This window comes from Falco peregrinus, chromosome 3 (assembly GCF_023634155.1).
Source record: "Falco peregrinus isolate bFalPer1 chromosome 3, bFalPer1.pri, whole genome shotgun sequence".
Taxonomy (NCBI): domain Eukaryota; kingdom Metazoa; phylum Chordata; class Aves; order Falconiformes; family Falconidae; genus Falco; species Falco peregrinus.
The window spans coordinates 110060899-110079464 of record NC_073723.1 but is presented as its reverse complement, the minus strand read 5'-3'; the positions used below and the strand labels follow the sequence as shown (position 1 = coordinate 110079464).

The 18566-nt window shown below is 47.6% G+C and overlaps 1 protein-coding gene across 9 annotated transcripts in view; it reads left to right on the top strand.

Moving 5' to 3' along the window:
- Nucleotides 1–8898, top strand: part of CDC42 (cell division cycle 42) — a 28651-nt gene extending 19753 nt beyond the window's left edge. For 8 of the 9 annotated variants that reach the window (XM_005237979.2, XM_055798995.1, XM_055798999.1 and 5 more), the window contains exons 4-6: nucleotides 1180–1289; nucleotides 1398–1595; nucleotides 7476–8898. In XM_005237979.2, the coding sequence (XP_005238036.1) occupies nucleotides 1180–1289; nucleotides 1398–1595; nucleotides 7476–7565 (398 nt within the window). In that variant the 3' untranslated portion in view covers nucleotides 7566–8898. Of the gene's footprint in view, nucleotides 1–1179; nucleotides 1290–1397; nucleotides 1596–5967; nucleotides 6844–7475 lie in introns of those variants that run through there. The other variant, XM_027787575.2, reaches the window with a different exon arrangement.
- Nucleotides 8899–18566: the final 9668 nt, after the last annotated feature.

Sequence of the window (18566 nt, the reverse complement as noted above, 5' to 3'; positions counted from 1 at the left end):
GCCTTTGTGCTTTAAGGGTCACCTGCTTTTTGCTAAATAGTGGCCAGCACAAATTACAGATCTTAACAATGGATAAACCCTGTATTACTAACTGTCCAATTTAGAAAGAAAATCAAAGTCCTTGTTTTGAACTTGGGCTGTGAAGACAAAGCTTTCTCGAGTAGTCTGTTAACTGCAATGAATTTTTTTCATCAGTGCTTAGCTCCTCTGTGTCCAGCTAAGCATGATAGCTGTAACAAGCTGTTAGACCTCCATCTTCAAACTGTAGCTCTTTCTCCATTGAGATGTCCCCAGGGTTCGGTTGGCTCCTTCAGAATCTCAGAGGTTTTTGTCCTGCATTGTAGGCAAGAGAGTGTCAGCTGAAATCCGAGGCATTTTGAGCAAGCGGTCCTGATTTGGTTGCCAGCTGGTGCAGTAGTTTCTCTAGTGCCAGGTGTAGTTTCTAAAAACAGCATACTGCTGAATTGAGCAGGAGGAAGTTTAAGGATGAGCTCAAGCAGAGTCAGGCTGGTGGGTCAGTGCTGATGGTGCCCTGCGAGGACTGCCAGCTGTCTGTCGGACCCAGAGGGGAGAGCCTGGCTTCCCCTGAGGCACAGCCCGCGCCAGGAATTTGGTGCATTTTTGGGGGAGTGCCGCTGGACGAGCTGAACACAGTCTCACCTGTAACAGCAGCATTCTCCTCTTACTGCTTGGAGGACACTTCACTAAGCATTTGCAAGCATGTCAGAACATTCTAGTAAACAAAATTGCTTTTTTTTCCCCTCCAAACTGCAGGGTTTTTGCAGGATAATGAAATTTGATGGCATAATAATTCTAATGAATGGACTAGGTGCGGAAGACCTCATCTATAACTAGATCCATGTTCTGAAACTTCATTATAATAGAGAAAAGCGTTATGCAGTCTAAAGCGTGTTTGATCTAAAAATTTATTAGATCATATTCCTATCAGACTTCCCAACTCTCCTGTGACTTTAGGCAGCTTACTGTGACATAGCAACTGAATAAATTCTGGATTTGAAAACTAGGATCTTAGAATGTTTGGGTTCAGGGCATGTGTATTTGCTTAAGAGTTAGGATTAATCACAGTAATACTGTTGTGCCAGAATATGCACCCTACCACCTGTAAAGGGCAGTACTTCTTGTCTGGGTCTAATACTGTGTTCATTTTCTCCTCTCTAGGTCAGGAAGACTATGATAGATTACGACCCCTCAGCTATCCACAGACAGATGTATTTCTGGTCTGTTTTTCAGTGGTGTCTCCTTCTTCATTTGAAAATGTGAAAGAAAAGGTTGGTTGAACTCTGCCTAAAAATGGGGCTGCTGCAGTGGTTCTGGAAATACATCAGGCGTTATCTTAGGTGGTTAGTAACAAATAATTGTGTCTTCTCTGTCTTTAGTGGGTACCTGAAATTACTCACCACTGTCCAAAGACTCCTTTCCTGCTTGTTGGGACCCAGATTGATCTAAGAGATGATCCCTCAACAATTGAGAAACTTGCCAAGAATAAGCAGAAGCCCATAACTCCAGAGACGGCTGAAAAACTGGCCCGGGACCTGAAGGCTGTCAAATATGTGGAATGCTCTGCACTTACGCAGGTGAGGATTGGTCTTTGACTATTTTTGTTTGCTTGTATGCCATAATTTTTTTTCAGTATTGGGGAAAACCAACTCAATATGGATGTGAGAGGGTATATAAGCTCTGTTTGTGCTGTTGATGGTGTAGCTTTCTCTTCTGTCCTGTTGATCTAAGGAACAAGGAGCTGGCAGTGGTACGAAGAAAACCAGCCTGTGAAGATTAGGCATAGTGTAGAGGGGTGATGGAGGAGGATGTGCTTGCCATGTTTGCTTTTGTGTTGGAGGAAGATAATTATTGAAAACTTAGAGGGTGTCTTATGGACAGTAGGTGGGTTAAGACACAATGCAGGTCACTGTAGAAGAGAGCAGGCAAAGAAAAATAAAAACCCTATTGGAGAAGTCAGTTTTGGTACTTCGTAGGACTAGAAGCCTTCATAGTTGAGAGCTTCTTTCTCATCCTGTGCAGCTGGTGATGAGCTAAGTTTCCTGTGTCCACCTTAAGAGGCAAGTGTTGAAAGAAAATAACAATGAAGTAGTTCTTAAGATGTAAACGTTGTGACGTTGTGTGGACTAACTCGTGAATGTGAGTCTAAAGCAGGCTAAAATAGCTGATTTGAGGCCAGGAAACCTGGTTATCCTTTAAGTTAGGAATACTAGGGTGGAGTGGATGGGAGCTGTTGGCTGGCTAGCTGGCATGTTGCCTTGACTTTGGATGCCCTGGGAATCTTGTGTGCCTACTCTTGCAGAATTGGCTACAACTCTTTAACGATTTCCTTAATGTTACTGTATAAAGAATTTGTCTCTACCTGATGTGCAGGGAACTAGGGGTGCACAGTATCGTCCCTCACTCTTCTTCTCAGTTTTGTTGTGTGTTCATCTCTAGAGTTTCTTGAGTACAAATCTTTATTGCCAAACATCATGGAGCCTGAAGTTCTCCTTGTCTTGCACCTTTTGCCCAGATTGCATGTTGACTCTTCCATCTGGGATCCTGAGACTTTTTTTTTGTAACAAAGCTTTGAGTGTTTGCTGAGAAGGAAGAGGCTTTTGATGGAAAGGTGCAGGACAGTGGTGCTGGAGGTATTGTGCCAAGGCACGCTGCATTTCATCCTGGGAATCCCTGATCAAAAGGTGGCCTTGGCTGTGCTTCCTTACTGCCCACGTGCAAACTGAGGGTTAATCGTGCTTGTGCTGTAATTCTTAGATCCGTTCAGTCCCAAAATACCATTTTATAGATGGTGTCTGGCTCATCCTGAGTGCTGCTGCTAACTAGGCTGTAGAACCTGATAATTAGATAAATACATACCAGGACTTTTGTCCTGTATTGCTCACTGAGACCCTTTCCTCTATCTTTAAACTTGCCTTGTTTAGTCTGCTCAAATTGCACGGGAGCACCTAGAATTACCCGAGTAAGAGCTGACATGATTAAAAGTTTCAGTGTTCATCCTTTTTTTTTCCTCTTTTCCCCACTTCCAGATAGACTAAACTGTATCTGTTGCAGAGAACATCGTTACGCACTTGGAAGCTCAGCCTGAATTCTTCCAGCGCACTAGTGCTTGCAAACCCATTGATGGTTTTAGGAATCAAGAGTAACCTGGGAGGAGGTTTCAGAAGCCTTCTCACCTGGAAGACTAGTCAGTTCGCATCTGCTCTGTTCATCTTCATTTGTTGTTGACTCCCCTCACAAAACACCTTTTTCCTCAGCTGTCAGTAACAGCTGCCAAACAGAAGTGTTGATTATCTACAAAGGGTTGTTTGAAGTTCCCGGCACTGATCTAGCTGGCAGCTAGCTAAACACAAGTCGGCTGGCTTCCCTAGCCAGGAGGGTTGTTTTCTTACCTGCCAGGCAGTGTTGTAGTAGCTGGTTTCAACTAAAGCTAGACTACCTGCCTAGCTCAATCTCTCTTTACCTTGGCTCCTGTCTGCACAGTTCACCTCGGCAGTCTAGGCTGTTTTTTTCCTTCTCAACTAATTTACAAACGACTTTGACACCACAGTAGCAAGTGATCATAAAATCCTGGAGCCAGAGCATTTTGTTTTTTTTTCTCCTGGGAGGAATTTGCTTGTTTGTGTGGAAGAATCGATGTTCTGCAAGTACGAGGTGAGTCCTTACGAGGCTGAGTTTCTGAGTCTTTTCTGTAAAGACAGAGTATCTTCTCCCTGAGTTTGGATGACTGCAGTACTGAGGGGTCAGTTCTCTCTCCTTTCCTCAGGTTGTGGAATCCCTTTTTGTGATGAAGGCACTTTCAATGTCTGTCTTCAACTTTTCTCTAAAAAATAGTACCCAATACCACTGTAAAAAGTAGGTAACACTGCTATTAGGAGAGGGTGACTGACAAATAGATTACAACTAAAATGATAGTTGCTTCTGTTACACTTAAGAGTTAAATGGTCTGAGCAGACTTTCTGAAGCTCAATGCTGGTACCTAACACAAGGGAGAACTTTGAAATTGGTTCCTTCCCCCCCCCCTCCCCCCCCCCGATGCTGGGTTGACAGATTTTTATAAAGGGTCTTAAACTGTCCATGAATGGAGGGGGTGAAGGGAGCCTGAGCTCTGCCTGTTCCCCAGTGCAGCACAGAGCCATTACTTGAGCCAGAGTATTGAGGTCTGTGTGCCAGTGGCATCCAACACAGTTCCCTTCCTGTGGCTACTCTTGTATCATCCAGGCTCTTAACCCCAGGCCCATTTTTCACAACAATTTTGTCCCTGTGCTGTTTGTTTTTCTCCTCTTCCCTTATCCCACGTTTTTGTTAGGTCCTTCAAAACAAACCCCAGATTCTGTTCTCTTGAACAAATTTTCTCCTGTGCAACAGGAAACCGAAAGAGAAGTCCCTGAGTAGGAGAATTAAGGAAGCAGATTTTCTTGACTCTTGGCCTGCCTGGGTTCTTAATCTATCTAACAGTACATAATTGAGTTTATACTGCGACTTCATTCTTGCAAAGAAAGAAGAATTTTAATTAGTACTTCACATAGGCATTATTTATCTGAGGTCTCTAGCTCTTTTGTCAGCTGGGTTAAAAAAAAAAAAGTTGCTGGGGAAGATGTACAGGATGATTGTACATGGTAATTTTCTTAACTTCTGTTCTTTCAAGTATAATCTTGCTTGTAACGTGATGGACTTAAATGCTTCCAGATGGAATTGCCTTAGAGATTGCCCGTGTATGTGCTTCAGTAAAATAAGATTAAAGACCTTTTTAAAGGGTTATACCCAGTCGAACCTGTGAGGGAGAAACCAGTTACATTTAAATGATATAAAAAAAAAAGAAAATTAAAATCTTAATTTTGCAAAGACTGCAATTATTTACAGGAAGTAATTCAAGTTTTTCTGTTTGTTTTTAGCTGGGATAAAGCATTTCTTCTGAATTTATGAAGGTTGTACTCATGACAGTAGATTTAGGCGAGTCCAGTTAGCATAAACTGAGCCAGGTTTCACTCCTGGTGTTCTGTGTAACTTGGCAGAGTTCTGTGGGAGTGGTAACACACTGCAGTGTTCCTGTTGTGCTTACAGCAAACCCAACGCATGCTTCGTGCTCCGGTGTGATCCCTGCAGACTCCTTGCAGCTCTGTGACTGCTTGTCTGGTGTTGGAGCTCCGTTATTCCAATCCTAACACCGTTGCTGTTTTTCCCGTGACTTGAGTGGTTATACTTGCTTTGGTAACTAAACTGAATAACTGAAATGCATCGTTTCCATGCTGGCTCGCAATGTCGAAATAGCAGCGCTGGTAAGGTATTGCATCGCTTCTTAAAAGACCGATAGCCAATGTCTGAAGGTGATGATGGCTTACCAGAGAGGTACTGCTTCGATCCCAGATCCTGTTCTCCCAGCCATCTGGAGATCTTCAGTTATTCAGGGGCTGAATTCACAAAGTAGAGGAGTTGTCTGGAGTCCTTGCTCTGGACTAGCTGCCGCTGGGGAAGTTGGCAGCAGTAAGTCGGTGCATCTGAGGTGCTTGCTTATCCGCAGTGGGTGACTAAAAAAGGTTTACCTGACCTTTTGGATCCCCGTGGTGGGGCAAGCTGCTCTCCCCTGTGTTTATTCCCTTGTAAACTCCCACAGTGTACATTCAGCAGTGAAGTGGAAAGCACCATCTCTTGTGTAGCCCCTCCCACCCCTGTGTTCTTGCCAGTTGCTGCTGTGTTTGTGCCTCTGCCCTTCTGGGTGTTCATTTTGTCCAACTTGGTCTGTCACGTGTCCTGTCTGTCTCTGACATTGACTTCTGGGTCATCTACATGAGATTTCCTCCTGGGATCTACTTTGTTTTTTGCAAAGTAAATCTGTTTACTGCCTCTGTGAATTCAGCCTGGTCTATCCTGAATGCTCTTTGTATCTGCTTGTTTTTCTCTAATCCTCTAACCTGGCTGCTGTTTTTTCTCCTCCCCTCTGTCTTGTAGAGAGGTCTGAAGAATGTGTTTGATGAGGCTATCCTAGCTGCCCTCGAGCCTCCGGAAACTCAGCCCAAAAGGAAGTGCTGTATATTCTAAACTTTCTCCTTCCCCTCTTGCTGCTGCTTCCTCTGTCCCACTACTGTAGAAACCTGGTTAAAAAAAAAAAAAAGAATAAAACCACCTTGATTGAAAGCTGTTGTGTCTGCTTACCATCTTAGAGCAACCTCTGTATTAACTCTTGGACTGAAAACAATATATTTAAGCTCTTTAGTAAAACGTGACCGTGGAACATGAACTGGACTCGCTTAACTCTCTGCTGCTTGGGTTGCCAGATGTGGGTAGCTTTATAATTCAGGCTGTTTGGGGGAAAGGATCTGGTTACAACATCATTATTTAAAGAAAGATCAAAAGAATGAGACATGTTGTTTGATCTTCCTGAATCCAGCTGGAAGAAACGATACGTGTGTTTTTCAATTTCTACTTGTGACTCTTGTTAACTGTATTTGCATGACAAAAGTACATGAAACGGTGATCTGCAAGTTACGCTGTAATGTGAAGGGTTTTCTGGTTCTCCTTTTGTGCAGTGAGATGTTTTTCTGTTGCTATTGCTTTGGCTGTCTGTGCTATAGTGGAGTATTTGTCAGTCCTTGGGGGGAAGGAAATATCAATGTACTTGCTACTGCTTTATGAACTGTTAAAATTCTTGCTTTCCCTAACATGGTAGACCTCTTCGTTTCAATAATAGATCCTTAAGCCTGTTACTGTAAGATGTAAAGCTGCTTCTTAATATCATGCTTCTGATTTTTATTGTTTGAAGGAGAAAACATCAATTGTAGCTTGTCTTTAAATTTTGAAATTAAAAATTGCAGTTGTTTGTATAAATGACTGATGAAGCTTTATTCCGATTTGCATTTCCTGGCTTCAGTTTAACACTTAACGCAGCGTACAGTACCTGCTTCGTCCTCCTCCCATCTTGACTTCTCTGATGCCATGCACAGCTTCTGGGCTCTACCTGGCTGCTTCTAACCATCGGGTGTTTGGGGCCGGAGGTGTGACCAGCGTGTGTACCGGACCGATTTATCTCGTTGCATGCTTGCCTTGTCTCTTCTCTCCCCTGACACCTGGGTGCCTGCGCTGCTGTACCTGACGTGCTCCAAACTGAGCTCTTCCATTTGTATGCGGCACTTTCTGCTTTGTCATTAGCATGTGAAACATGTTAGTAGCCAACTAATGAAAAAAAAAATTGCCTTAGGGAAATGACTTTGGTACGTGTGTTTTTGCTTCTCGTGAAGTATACTGGTCTGGTCTCGAAGGATTCGCGTTCCTGTTCAGAAAATCAGCTGCTGTGCTAAGGAACTGCGAACCACAGCAACGCAGAGGAGACTCTGGGAGTTGTAGATGGCAAACCTCGATTCGGCATTGGAGGGGTTTGTCTGCCACTTGGCTTTCTGTGGTTTTGTTTGTGTGAAAACTTAAAAATGAGACTGCCCCTTTCTCTCTTTGCCCCTTTTCAGAAAGGCCTAAAGAATGTATTTGACGAAGCGATATTGGCTGCCCTGGAGCCTCCGGAGCCGAAGAAGACTCGCAGGTGTGTGCTGCTATGAACATCCCTCCATGGCCCCTTCTGCAAAGCTGGTGTTTGATGTCATACTAAAAGCAATGTTTAAATCAAACTAAAGATACAAATTTTAAAATTTGTTTTCGCAATAATGACAAATGCCCTGCACTCCCATCTCCCCCACACGATCCTTGTGTGAGATGAGAATGTTAGTGTTTATTCCCCAGTGCCCCCTCAATTCAGTTAAACTAGTTAATTTTGAGTAATTATGTATTATCAGAAAACACTGATCAGTACTAGTTTTTTATTTTGTTTACTGTTTCTAATTTTTGTTTAAAATCCAGGCATGCTTGTGATGACTTTTTCCGTAACAGACTAATTCTAGGCTGTTTTACTGAAGCCTTGTCCCCTATGCAAGTCTGGCAAGACTTGGTTCTGGTTTCAAGAACTTCTGGGGCTTATCTGCAGCCAGCCAGCAGCCTGGGTGTGAGAAGACTTTAGTACTAAGAGAAATACAGGAAAGTAAAATGTCCCAAGCTGGTGCTCCTCTAAGGAGGAGTGTAGAAAATGTATCTGCATCTCCTCTGAAGTTGCCTTGTATCTCTTCCCCTGGCTTTCCACTGTGCAGGTCATGAATTTCTACCCCATCCTCTAAGTTATGAAGCCTTAGGAATAGGAGAATCTTTTTCTCTGGATGCACCATCAGACTTGAAACTAGCTTGCCAGTCTCTTTCTTAATCTTTCACATTCTAAGCTTTTGTCACGTGGTGAAGAAGTAACGGCATCTTTTCAAGCACGCCCAACTGATGCAGTTGGCTTTTAACAAATCCATCTCTTGCCAGTCCTTAATTATTAGAGAAACTTTACTGTGACCAGTGTATGCACTGCTCTTTGGACACTCTGAAGGCAGGTGGTGTATGTTAAAAGACGAGTTCTGGAGCTGGCCCTGGTGGTGCATCTCTTGCTGGATGGTTTGTCATCCTTCAGGGAGGGGTGGAAAGCTAGACCTGTGTCAGTAGGAGGGGGCTGCAGGGAAGGGTTTCTAGTGTTTAGCGTGGCACCATATAGGGACCAGTTGAGGGAATCCCCTTTTTCTGCATTGTGCTTCTAAGTAACCTTGAACCTGTAAGATTGGCTCCAGCCCGCTGAAGATTGTGTGCGGGGTCTTTATGTAGACTGACTGCAACGTTGGAGGGATTTTACCAAAAATATATTTCGGCTTGCAAATTCGAAGTTTTTTAAGACTTAAGGAATCTTCTCCATCTTCCAAAATTCCGATTTCTTGTAGACTCATTAGTGTTGAACCAATGCTTTTTCATGTCTAAGTTCTTTGTATATGCATTCTTTTCAGATGTATTAAACATAAAGTATCTTCACAAGCCTGCCTGAGGGTAGTTATTTACCTTGCCTATCTCTTGAGTGTGGAGGACTTGTAAATACAGATTTTATCCCCTTGCGAGCCCTACTCTCCTCCTTGCAAGTTAGTTTGGGTCTCTCCTTAATGCTTAATCCTGTCAGCTCATGTCTTCCCTCATCTCTGCTGCTGGCTTCAGTTCTGTCGAGATTGCTCTAATCTTTGCTGCAATGTCCTTGCTGTCATACCCAGCGCTGAGGAGAGGATACGGTGGTTCTCAGTGGAATGAATGCTCCTTGTTGTGTGTGTTCCCAAATACGAAAAGTTGGCTTTTGGGGGTTATTGGGCTCTTGCACGTCTTTTGTCAAGAAGCTAGTCTTTGGGGAAGTTTCCTGTTCTTCCCCCTTCATGGGCAGATAGCAAAAAAAAAAAAACCCTAAAGGGACAAATGACACCATACCCATCTCCCTCCCAGAAATGCACATAGGGTTAATTACACCTTTTCATTAATTCCCTAAAGAAAAGGTGAAGTCTCACACTGTTGATGCATAACTTGTATTAATGATAAAAACACATTCTAAAGGGCCTTATTAAAGGTCACTTTTATTTTAAGAAGCTGCCTTGTGAGTGCTGTAATCCAGAAGCTTAGTGTAAAATAAGTGTTTTTTCACTTTCCCTAGCAATTAGTGGTGCTGTTCAACTTTGCAATTCAGTTTTTAATTGCTGTCTCTGGTGGGAGGCTTGGCTGTAGGTCTGTGGCTCCCAGTTCAAAGGACGGCTGGTACTTGTAATGCTTGGTGACAGTTCAGCGTTGGTGGCTGCTCCACGTGCTCGCAGCAGACTGAAATGGGCTTCTGCACCTTCTAATAGCTAAACCAAATTTGTCTGTCTAAAGCCAGCAGCAGGACTGGTGACCAAGGGTTGGCCTGCATGAAATCAAGCAGGAAATTGCCTCTGAAGTAGAGAACGCTTTAGGATTTCTGCTTTTAAGTAGCAGGGTTACCCTGTCAAGCTTTTTCTGTCTTGGATGGATCCTTACATGAGGGTTGCCTGTAGCTGTCTGGTCCCTCTGCATAGATTTTTATGGCAGTGATCTGTGCCAGTCCTTTCATGCCGGTCCATTTGGCAAAGAAATAAAGTCTGTTCTGTTAAATTGGTGCCACGAGGTTAAACTTGGCTCTGGAGGGAATCCTGGAGGCACTGGATGATGGAAAAACATCCACTTCAAGGAGTGGTGCTGCTTCCTTCCCCTCGGTGTTGAATTAGCTTTGCAAAAATCTGTCTGATAGCTCCATAAATCTGCTAGGACATGGCTGTCCCAGTCCCAAGAGAGGACAAGGTGGTGGAATCTGTTAAAGAAGCTCAAACCCCTTAGCTCACCAGCTTTTTCACTCCATGCTTTCTTTTTTTTCCACCCCGCTAGAGCTCAGTAGTGAGGTCTGTGTTAAGCTGGGTATGTGAGATGTGCTCTGTGTTGCCAGGTTGTAGGAGCTCCTTGATGACTGTCTCGCCGCGTGAAGGCATGCAAAACTGGCACAAAAGCAGGCAAAACCTCCGCTTTCTTCCAAAGCAAAGGTCTTGGAGGCAGGTGGGAATGCTTGCCACTTCCCTTGATACTAGTTTGGCAAGCTAACACATGGTGTGAGCCGGGCTGTCTGATGTGACTGCTTTTACCGTAGAGGACTTGCCTATCTGAGGATGCACCCACAGCTCAAGGCTGTTTTCTCTCTCATCTCTGAGGATTCTTGAGGTTCCCGTGGCAGCTCGCTAGCACAAACCACTCGTGAGGGCCGGGCTGGCTGCTTAACCAGCTGCTACACGTGTTAATGGTGTCCCTTGTAAAGGGCTAAAAATCTCTGATGGGAAGGCATGATATTAAAATTGCTCCAAGGATGGAAGGCATGGAAGCTGAAGAGCAGCTTCTTGTTTTAGTGGCTGGGACACACAGCGATTCCTTAATGAAATGCTTTGGTTTTTCCTGCACAAGGAATAGGTTAGCGAGTTCTGGGTTTCAGCTGGCTCTCGTGTGAACCTCCAGTTCCTGGTACTAAATCAGTTTTACTGAAAAGCAGGTAGCGAGTGGAGCTCGTGCTTCTGTAGGCTGCTCTGTATCTTTATCAGCTGCTTGATGTCCCTGAAGCAGCGATCATCCCCCTTTCCCTGCCTCGTCTCTGCGTGTTCCCATCCTTCATATTAACTCTATTAAGCTGTATAGGAAGATGTTTACATTCAGCACGGAGAAGTAAAATCTTGCAGGACACTTTCCTGCTGAACTAGTGGACTCTACTGCCTGTTTTTCATGGTCAAGCTGATGCTAAAATGACTGCAAGAGAGGAGGTAGGGGAGCAGATCTGGCTCAGAGGATTAGGGAGGAGGTGGAAGCATACGCACAGGCTGGCCAGTTCAGCTGTATCAGGTAAACACATGTATGCTGTGGTGACAAATAGCTTCAATCAGTTTGTTTTCCCACTGTGCTGTTGTCAACAGAGTTGTAAGGTGGAAATTGAGGACTGTCAGCTAAATGGGCAAGTACTTAACGTGGAGAAAAGTCCTGCCTCTCTTGTAAGGGACATACTTGCATCAGAAATCCAAAACAAGAGGTTGGACTCCAGGGTTGATTACTGGTGGGAAGAGTGCTCCAGGGCAGCGGTTGCTTCCCTGAGCAGGAGATAACTTTAAGCACACCCTTATGCCCAGTTCCTCCCTTGCTGATTTGGTTAATATGTGGAAATTCCCCACTGTGTGTCAGCTGGTGTAACTTACCCTGCTGTTTCTGTAGCTTCTGGTGCAGGCATGGTCTCTGCACGGCTGCTGTAACTCCGACCGGTGATAGGATTTTGGTAAACCAGAAGCTGTCCCTAAGCTCCCCTGTGCTGTGCCATCAGGAACATGCTGAAAACGTGAGCTTTTACTTGCTCTCCCCTTGCCTGTTTCTCGATGGGGCAATGGGAAGCGATGTTATGTCTTGAAAGAAATGGTGCTGCTGTGAACGGACGCAGCTAGAGTCATCTTTTTTTAAGTGTTTGCGAGATAGGCTGAGCTCTGCAGCTTTCCCAGGAGGGAGTTCATTTGCTCAGCCGTATTTCCTCCTCTCCTCCCTAGTAATGTGCTAGTTCTTGCCATCAGCACTGTGCATTATACTTACCTAGGTGTGGCCCTTATTAAAACGTGGGTAGGGTATCGTGTAAGGAAAGATGAGCACGTTTGATAAGACCTCTGAGAGAGGAGCTTTTGGGAGCAACTGCATCTTTACCAGCACCACTGAGTCACCCAGGCTCCTTAGCTGTTTGTTTCACGGTGTGGCCCAAACTGTGGTACGCCACCGGGCAAATGCTGCCCAGCACCTAAAAGGCTTTCCAAGCAGCGCGGTGCCTCATCTGACCTGGGGATGGTCCTCTGCCTTGTTCACTGTCTCTGCTTGGGTCATGTCTGTCTGCCCTTCCTTTCTTAAAGGACTCCCAGAAAGGAGATCTGACAAGATGCAGCTCAGTGATGGTTAGGTCAGATCGATGTGCAAATCTCCCAAGCTGTCCATACTTTACGTGCTTGATTTCACATCCCAGGGTGCTTTTGGAGTGTGCTAGTTGGATTTGTACTAGGTAAGATTTACGTGGATGTTGTCCTCCAGCAGCAAATGGAGTTTGGGTCTTTGGGACCTGGCTGGAGTTTGTTTGAAGGGCCCCCTGAGAAGCACGCAGTGGTGTTGTGGGGTACGGTTTCACTTGGCAGGTCTGCTCCTACCATCTCTGCTGTTTGCTGCTAAAAACAGACTGATGATTTTGGCATCTTCCCAAGCGGCAGCAGTGTCCTCTCTTACTTGGCCACCATCTAGGTCTCATTTTGCAGCTGGCAGCAGCTGCCTCCTTTTAAAAACAGACTTTTGAGTGGGATTTGCAAGAGCTTTTGTCAGCACTGCCCCTGACCCAGCTTTCCTCTTGCCTTAACTTCTATTAGACCAGCCTCTCTGTCGCTGTGTAACTATTTTATGTGGGGTGCTTTTGGGGTCCTGTGCTGGGGAGATGCGTTGCTTTGCTCTCTGGCTGCCCATTCTTTGCTTCCTCTGAGAAACGCTCCTCCTTGCTGTTCTTCCTCTTCACCCCCTGGTCTCCTGTCTCAGGATTGCAAGTCACCATTTGGGTGCCTGGAGACCTTCCTGTTAGCGAGTGGTAAAACAAGTAGGGAAGGTCAAGCATGAAAGGGAAGTACTGCTTCAGAACCTGTAAAGAATAATCCTGAAGGGATTGAACTAAGAATTAAATTAGTTCTTGCTGGTGAAAGAAGCAGACCCCTGCTCCTGGCCATGCATTTCTGGTGTGTGTGTGGGTTTTTTTTTTTTTTTTTTTTACCTTAGTCCCGTCCTTTTCATATGCTGAATCAGTTCCTGAAACCCAGCCTGGGAAAAAAGAAACTATGAGCAGGGAGTCAGTGGCTGGGAGCTGTCCTGTGAACTCCTGCCCTAAATGACTTGCTCAGCATTGCGTAAGAAACTGGTAGCAGGGCACAGGCTTGAGCTCAACAACAAGGTTATCTTAACTAGAGATCCTGCTGCCCAGTCATAAACACACTGGCAAGTCCAGGACCTCCTCCCTCCCTGGTAAGCTGCTGCCAGCTAATCAACTCCCCATTATAGCAAGGCGAGATAAAAATATAATTTATCATGGGTTTAGACCAGGATAAAAAGCCTGGATAAAAAAGACATTTATTTTGGCTCAGACAGAGGAGCCTGGATTGTAGGGGGAGCAGAATGAAACTTTTGATGTTACAGCAGGGCTCTTGTCCGATGTTGAGCACTCTCTTGGGTATGGATTCTGGAGGTTTTTTTAGCCCTTGCCTGATGTTGCTGCCCTCTGCCTGCTTCCCAGCGTTGTCAGAGGTTGAGAGTAACAAAGGCAGGGTGTTTGTCTGCTCACCGCCCAATCTAGCGGTCCCTCGAAATTAGTAAAGTCTTTTCCTTACTCCCAGGAGATTTTGGGCCTGAGTTTCAAGGTGAGCCTGCTGCTATATAGACAAATAAATAGACAAATAGACACAGACCCGCTGTGATGCGTGCTGGCAGGCCACTGGGAATACTTTACAGCAGGGAAGAGGGCTTCCCTGAGACATCAACAGCCGCCTCGTCACACCTGAAGCTCATCCAAAGGGCAGAGAGGGTGGGGTGGGGTGTCACTTTGAAGTTGCTGTTGGGGCAGGTTTCGGTGCTCAGAAATGGAATATTTAATGCCGCCAAGCCTGGAAATGGTTATGTTTCAAGCTGCCCTCTGGTGGTTTTGGACAGAAGGATGAGATGAAAAATCAGCCTCCGTTACGTCAGCCGCTGGTAAGAGCTTCTGCAGCAAATTGGACCGAGCGCTCCCCGCACCACACCCAGGGAGCATCCGGAGCTCGGAGCAGGAGCTGGCAGGGTGGGACATGGTGGGCTCCACTCCAGCAGCCCTCTGGGCCTCCTGGATGGCCTCCAGCCGTGCCTGGGTCATGGGTGCTGCTAATAAAGCCTGATGAGGGACTAAATGAATCAGCTGTAAGGGTCACACGGGTTAGTAGGTGCATGGGAGGTGACTGGAGGTTTCGGGGTGCGGTGGTGGAGTTCTGGAGCAGGAAAATGCGAGCCAGGGGCTGTACAGCAGCTGTCTTACAGGCTTTCTGGTAAGGGGTGGGCTTGAGCTCTGGGGCAGAGCTTTGCTATCACCTTACCATCAGTATTAGTGCGCTAAACTACGTAAACAAAAAATTGAACTAGATGTTTACTAAGTTCCTGACTTTTAGACTTCATGCGTGTGTGAAAATACTTCTGTTAGTTGTGAATTTCTGGCTTTTCCTTCGTTTTGAAGAAATTGGGACCCTGCTGAGGGTTATGTAGTGCAGCATGGGGTTAGCGCCTACACATACAGGGAATGTGTGTTCATCTGCTCACTCCTTCACCTCCACTTGCTGCACCTCTCAAGCTAGAGCAGTGCCCGTGTGAAAGATGTCGCCGTAAGCGTGCAAGCAAAAAGCCTAAACCCCACAGTACAAGCTGTGTACTGGTCCCATCTGTACAGTCACTGGAGGCACTGGTTGGAGTTGGATGAACGCTGGGCAGGTTTGTGTGGCTTATTCCTGCCGAACTGACCCCAGATACATCTGCCTGTTGTCTGATGGGCTGATATTTCCCTGAGCTGTGTAAAAACGTCAGCGCGGTACCTGCAGATATCCCACGCCTCAGGAAATGTTGCTGCTGAAAAGTCTGGCTCCTCTTTCCTGAATAAAAGTGTTTTCTGCACAATTCTGGGACACTGCCGACCTGCCAACGCTCAGTGTGTGGGAGGACACCAGCATCTCTTTTTCAGCGGTAATGATGCTCGCCAAAGTGTAGCTGTGACTGCACGGGGAGGGGAGAGGATGCCTCACATCCACGCAGAGGGGGAATGGTTACTTTTATCTGACATGCAGCCCTGGAAAGAGGGACAGGTGGGCAGCAGAGTGCTGCATACGTCTTCCTCAAGTTTAGCATGGGCTCTAGAGTCTAAAGGGTGCTATCCCTCACGTGGATGTGACCTCCCTGTGCTCCTGATAGCATGGTTACAGCTAAAGGAGGCTTACCCAGGAGAAACTCACAGCTTTTGACTCTTCCTGAATGTTTTGAGAGCATCAGATGGGTGGGGAGGTTCCCTTGCCGAGAGCTGTGGTGGCAGTGAAGCAGGTCGGTATCTTGCCCCCTTCTTCATGATGCTGTGCTGGTTTGAAGGCTTTTCTCTTCCTGTCAGGACGGAGCCTTCAAAAAGTCCTGTGCTCCCGCTCAGTGGCTTGCCCTGCTTTGGTTTCTCTGTTTCCCAAATCCTCTCCCTCCCGCCTTTCGCAATTTGGTACCCAAGGAGAACTTGAGATGCCAGCACAGTACAGCCTGCCTCCTAGAGCTCTCAGCAGGGCGGCCCCCTGCTTCTCGATGCGTTAGTTGCTGCCTTTCACCTGCCCGTCCCAGTTCTGGGCTGGGTACCTTCCTTACACCCGAGGCTCGCCGCAGGGCGAGAAGCAATCCCTCTGCAATGCAGCCGTGGGCACAGAGCGGCACGGATGTCGGACGGCGACTGGAAGCCTGCAGCGAGCACCTTTGCGTGTGGGTTGGGAACCGATGTCTTCCGAGCGAGGTAAGTGGCTGCTTTGGCCCTCGAGGAGTGCGTCAGCCTTCTCGTCCGTGGCCCGACGGTGCAGTGGGATCCTTCATGCCCTGTCTGAGCTGAATATGCGCTGTGGAGGTGCGGGGCTCTGCAGGGTGTGGAGGGGATGCTTGGATCTGCGTAGGAGCTAATGGCATGTGAAGGGTTTGCCCCGTAAACGTGCTCCGGCTTCTTCCTTTCGCCTGGGCAATGTCTGACTCGGGCACTGCTTTTAGAAACTGTGGAGGCATCGTCCTGGCAGCCAAGCGGCTGTTGCTTGTTTCCTGCGGGAAGGCACAAGGGGCTGGTCTGCCGGTGTGCTGACGGGGGGATCTGGCCGTGTCCGACCTGCCAGTGCGCTGACGGGGGGATCTGGCCGTGTCTGACCTGCCGGTGTGCTGACGGGGGGATCTGGCCGTGTCCGACCTGCCGGCGTGCTGACGGGGGAGTCTGGCCATGTCTGAGCAATGCAGCTCCGGAGGAGAAGCCGCTCCGCTTCCTGAAACGCAGAAGTGGGAAGAAGCGGCGGGGCTGGCGGGCAGAAGGCAGTGGTATTGTTGCATGGTTGCTGCTCTCTGTTTTCATCCTAAGTTCAGTTTTCAGGGGTGTTGGCTGGCCCATCCTGGAGCGCGACATCCCTGGCTTCCTCCCGAGTGGTGGCAACACTGGGGTGTGCAGGTGGCTGCTGTGGCCACCACAAGGGGATACTTGGCAACCAAGGTGGTGGTTACGGCAGATCCCTGGAGGTATTTGGCCCTGCTTAGGAGCCTCCTGTGCCAGCGAAGGGTGAGCTAAGGAGCACTGATCTAGCTGTGACCCTGGGTCAGATCCTGGTGGAGGATTGGATCTGCTCTGCTCTCCTGGTCTGTGGGACCGGAGCTGGACACTCAGCGGCTCCTGTAGGGTTAAACGGGAGATACCGTGGTTGTAACTGCTGTGGCGTGGTGCCCTGCTGTCCTGCGCTGTCAGGATACCTGTGGGTCGCTCTGAAGCTTGTCCTGTACCATCGCCTGCCTTCAGTCTCACCGGAGCGTACAGCAGCAATCGCAGCTTTCCAGCACCCACAGATCTGGCTCTGAAGCGCAAGAAAAAACATCTTCCATATCGCCACATTTCTCTGCTCACATTCTGCATCCGCAGTGGGGCTCTGGGGGTAAGCCAGCAGGTACCACTTGCTGTTGGCATGGTTTTTACAGGACTGGGGAGCGCTTGCAGTGATTTTTGGATTTGGGGGGGTGGTGGGGGGCAAAGAAATGAGCCCGCCGGCCTTTCTGAGGCTGGCCAGCTGCCTGTCTGTGTCAGTACACCTGATGCTGTGGGAGACCAGCAGCCATGGAGGCTGGTGTGGGTCTCCCCTCTGCCTGGTGCGGACTGGCATCTCCTGGGAGCTCTGCCCACTGGTGCAGGGTGAGATGAGTCCAGCCCCGTTACTGCTTGGGGATTGAAAAGTGTTTTATTCCGTGTACAGGCAGGGGTTTAGCCTCTGCTGCCTGTCTCGGGCTCGCATGGATGCAACGGGAAGCACCAGCTCTGCATAAGTCATTGCTGTACAGCAGAGCTGGCATTGCTTAGCGCGGGGTTTGTCCTCCGATGGGATAGGCAGCAGGCTTTTTTTTTTATTTCCTTTGAATTAATGAAAAGAAAAAGGGAAGGGGAAAAAAAATAAAAAGTCTCATGGCAAACCAGGACCGACCGTCCCAAGAGGTGCTTATGAACCTGGCACTGACTGATACTGAAAGCCCTGTTAAAATAAACCTTGAAATGTTTTGCGCAATGTATTTTTCTTCCCTTCTTTGACAAATACTGATCACCCTGATTCGGTATGTGCTCGAATAACAAAGATGGTAATTTGTCACCTACGTGCAGAGGGGGAACACGCAGGGACGGAGTCGACTGTGAGAAATAACCTGGAATTTCTCACTGCTGCTGAGCACATGGGTTGCTATTGCCCGTGCAGCTAACCTCGCCGCGACGTGCTGTCCCCTTCCCTGCTTCCTGGCAGCTTTCCCTGGGATGAAATCTACCATCTGGGACAGAGGTTTTCAGTTTTCCTGCCCGCTCAGGTCCCTGTGCGTGCAGGGTGGCTGCGGCACCGCTGCCAGAGCTGTGGGTGAAGCTGGAAGGGAGCTGGGCACCAGGGTCTGCCCCAGTGCTTGGCCTCTGCTGCGGGTGGACCCCGTGGGGACAAACCAGAGGGGTGGTACAGCTGGGTTGGGTACGGGGTTGTGGGGTGGGCAAGGTACCCCCTTTTCTGCAGATGCTTGTTGTCTGCTCCTTGTGGGCTAGTTGGCAAATCCTTGGTGACCTGAGAGGAGCGGTTTAGGAGCAGCCTGGTGTTTCCAAAGGGGATTAACTGGAGCAGTGACACCCTGCGCTGCACTGAACTGTCCCTGCAGGCTGGAGGAGGGGAGGGAAAGCTCCCGCTGAATTTCCCTTGCTTTCCCTTCTCCCACTGGCAGTCTTCTCCCACCTCTTGGCCCCCCACATGCCTTCCCAGTATCCTCTGGCTTCGTTCTGCTTCTCTGTTGTACCTCTAACCCCTTCCACCTGTCTCGTATTC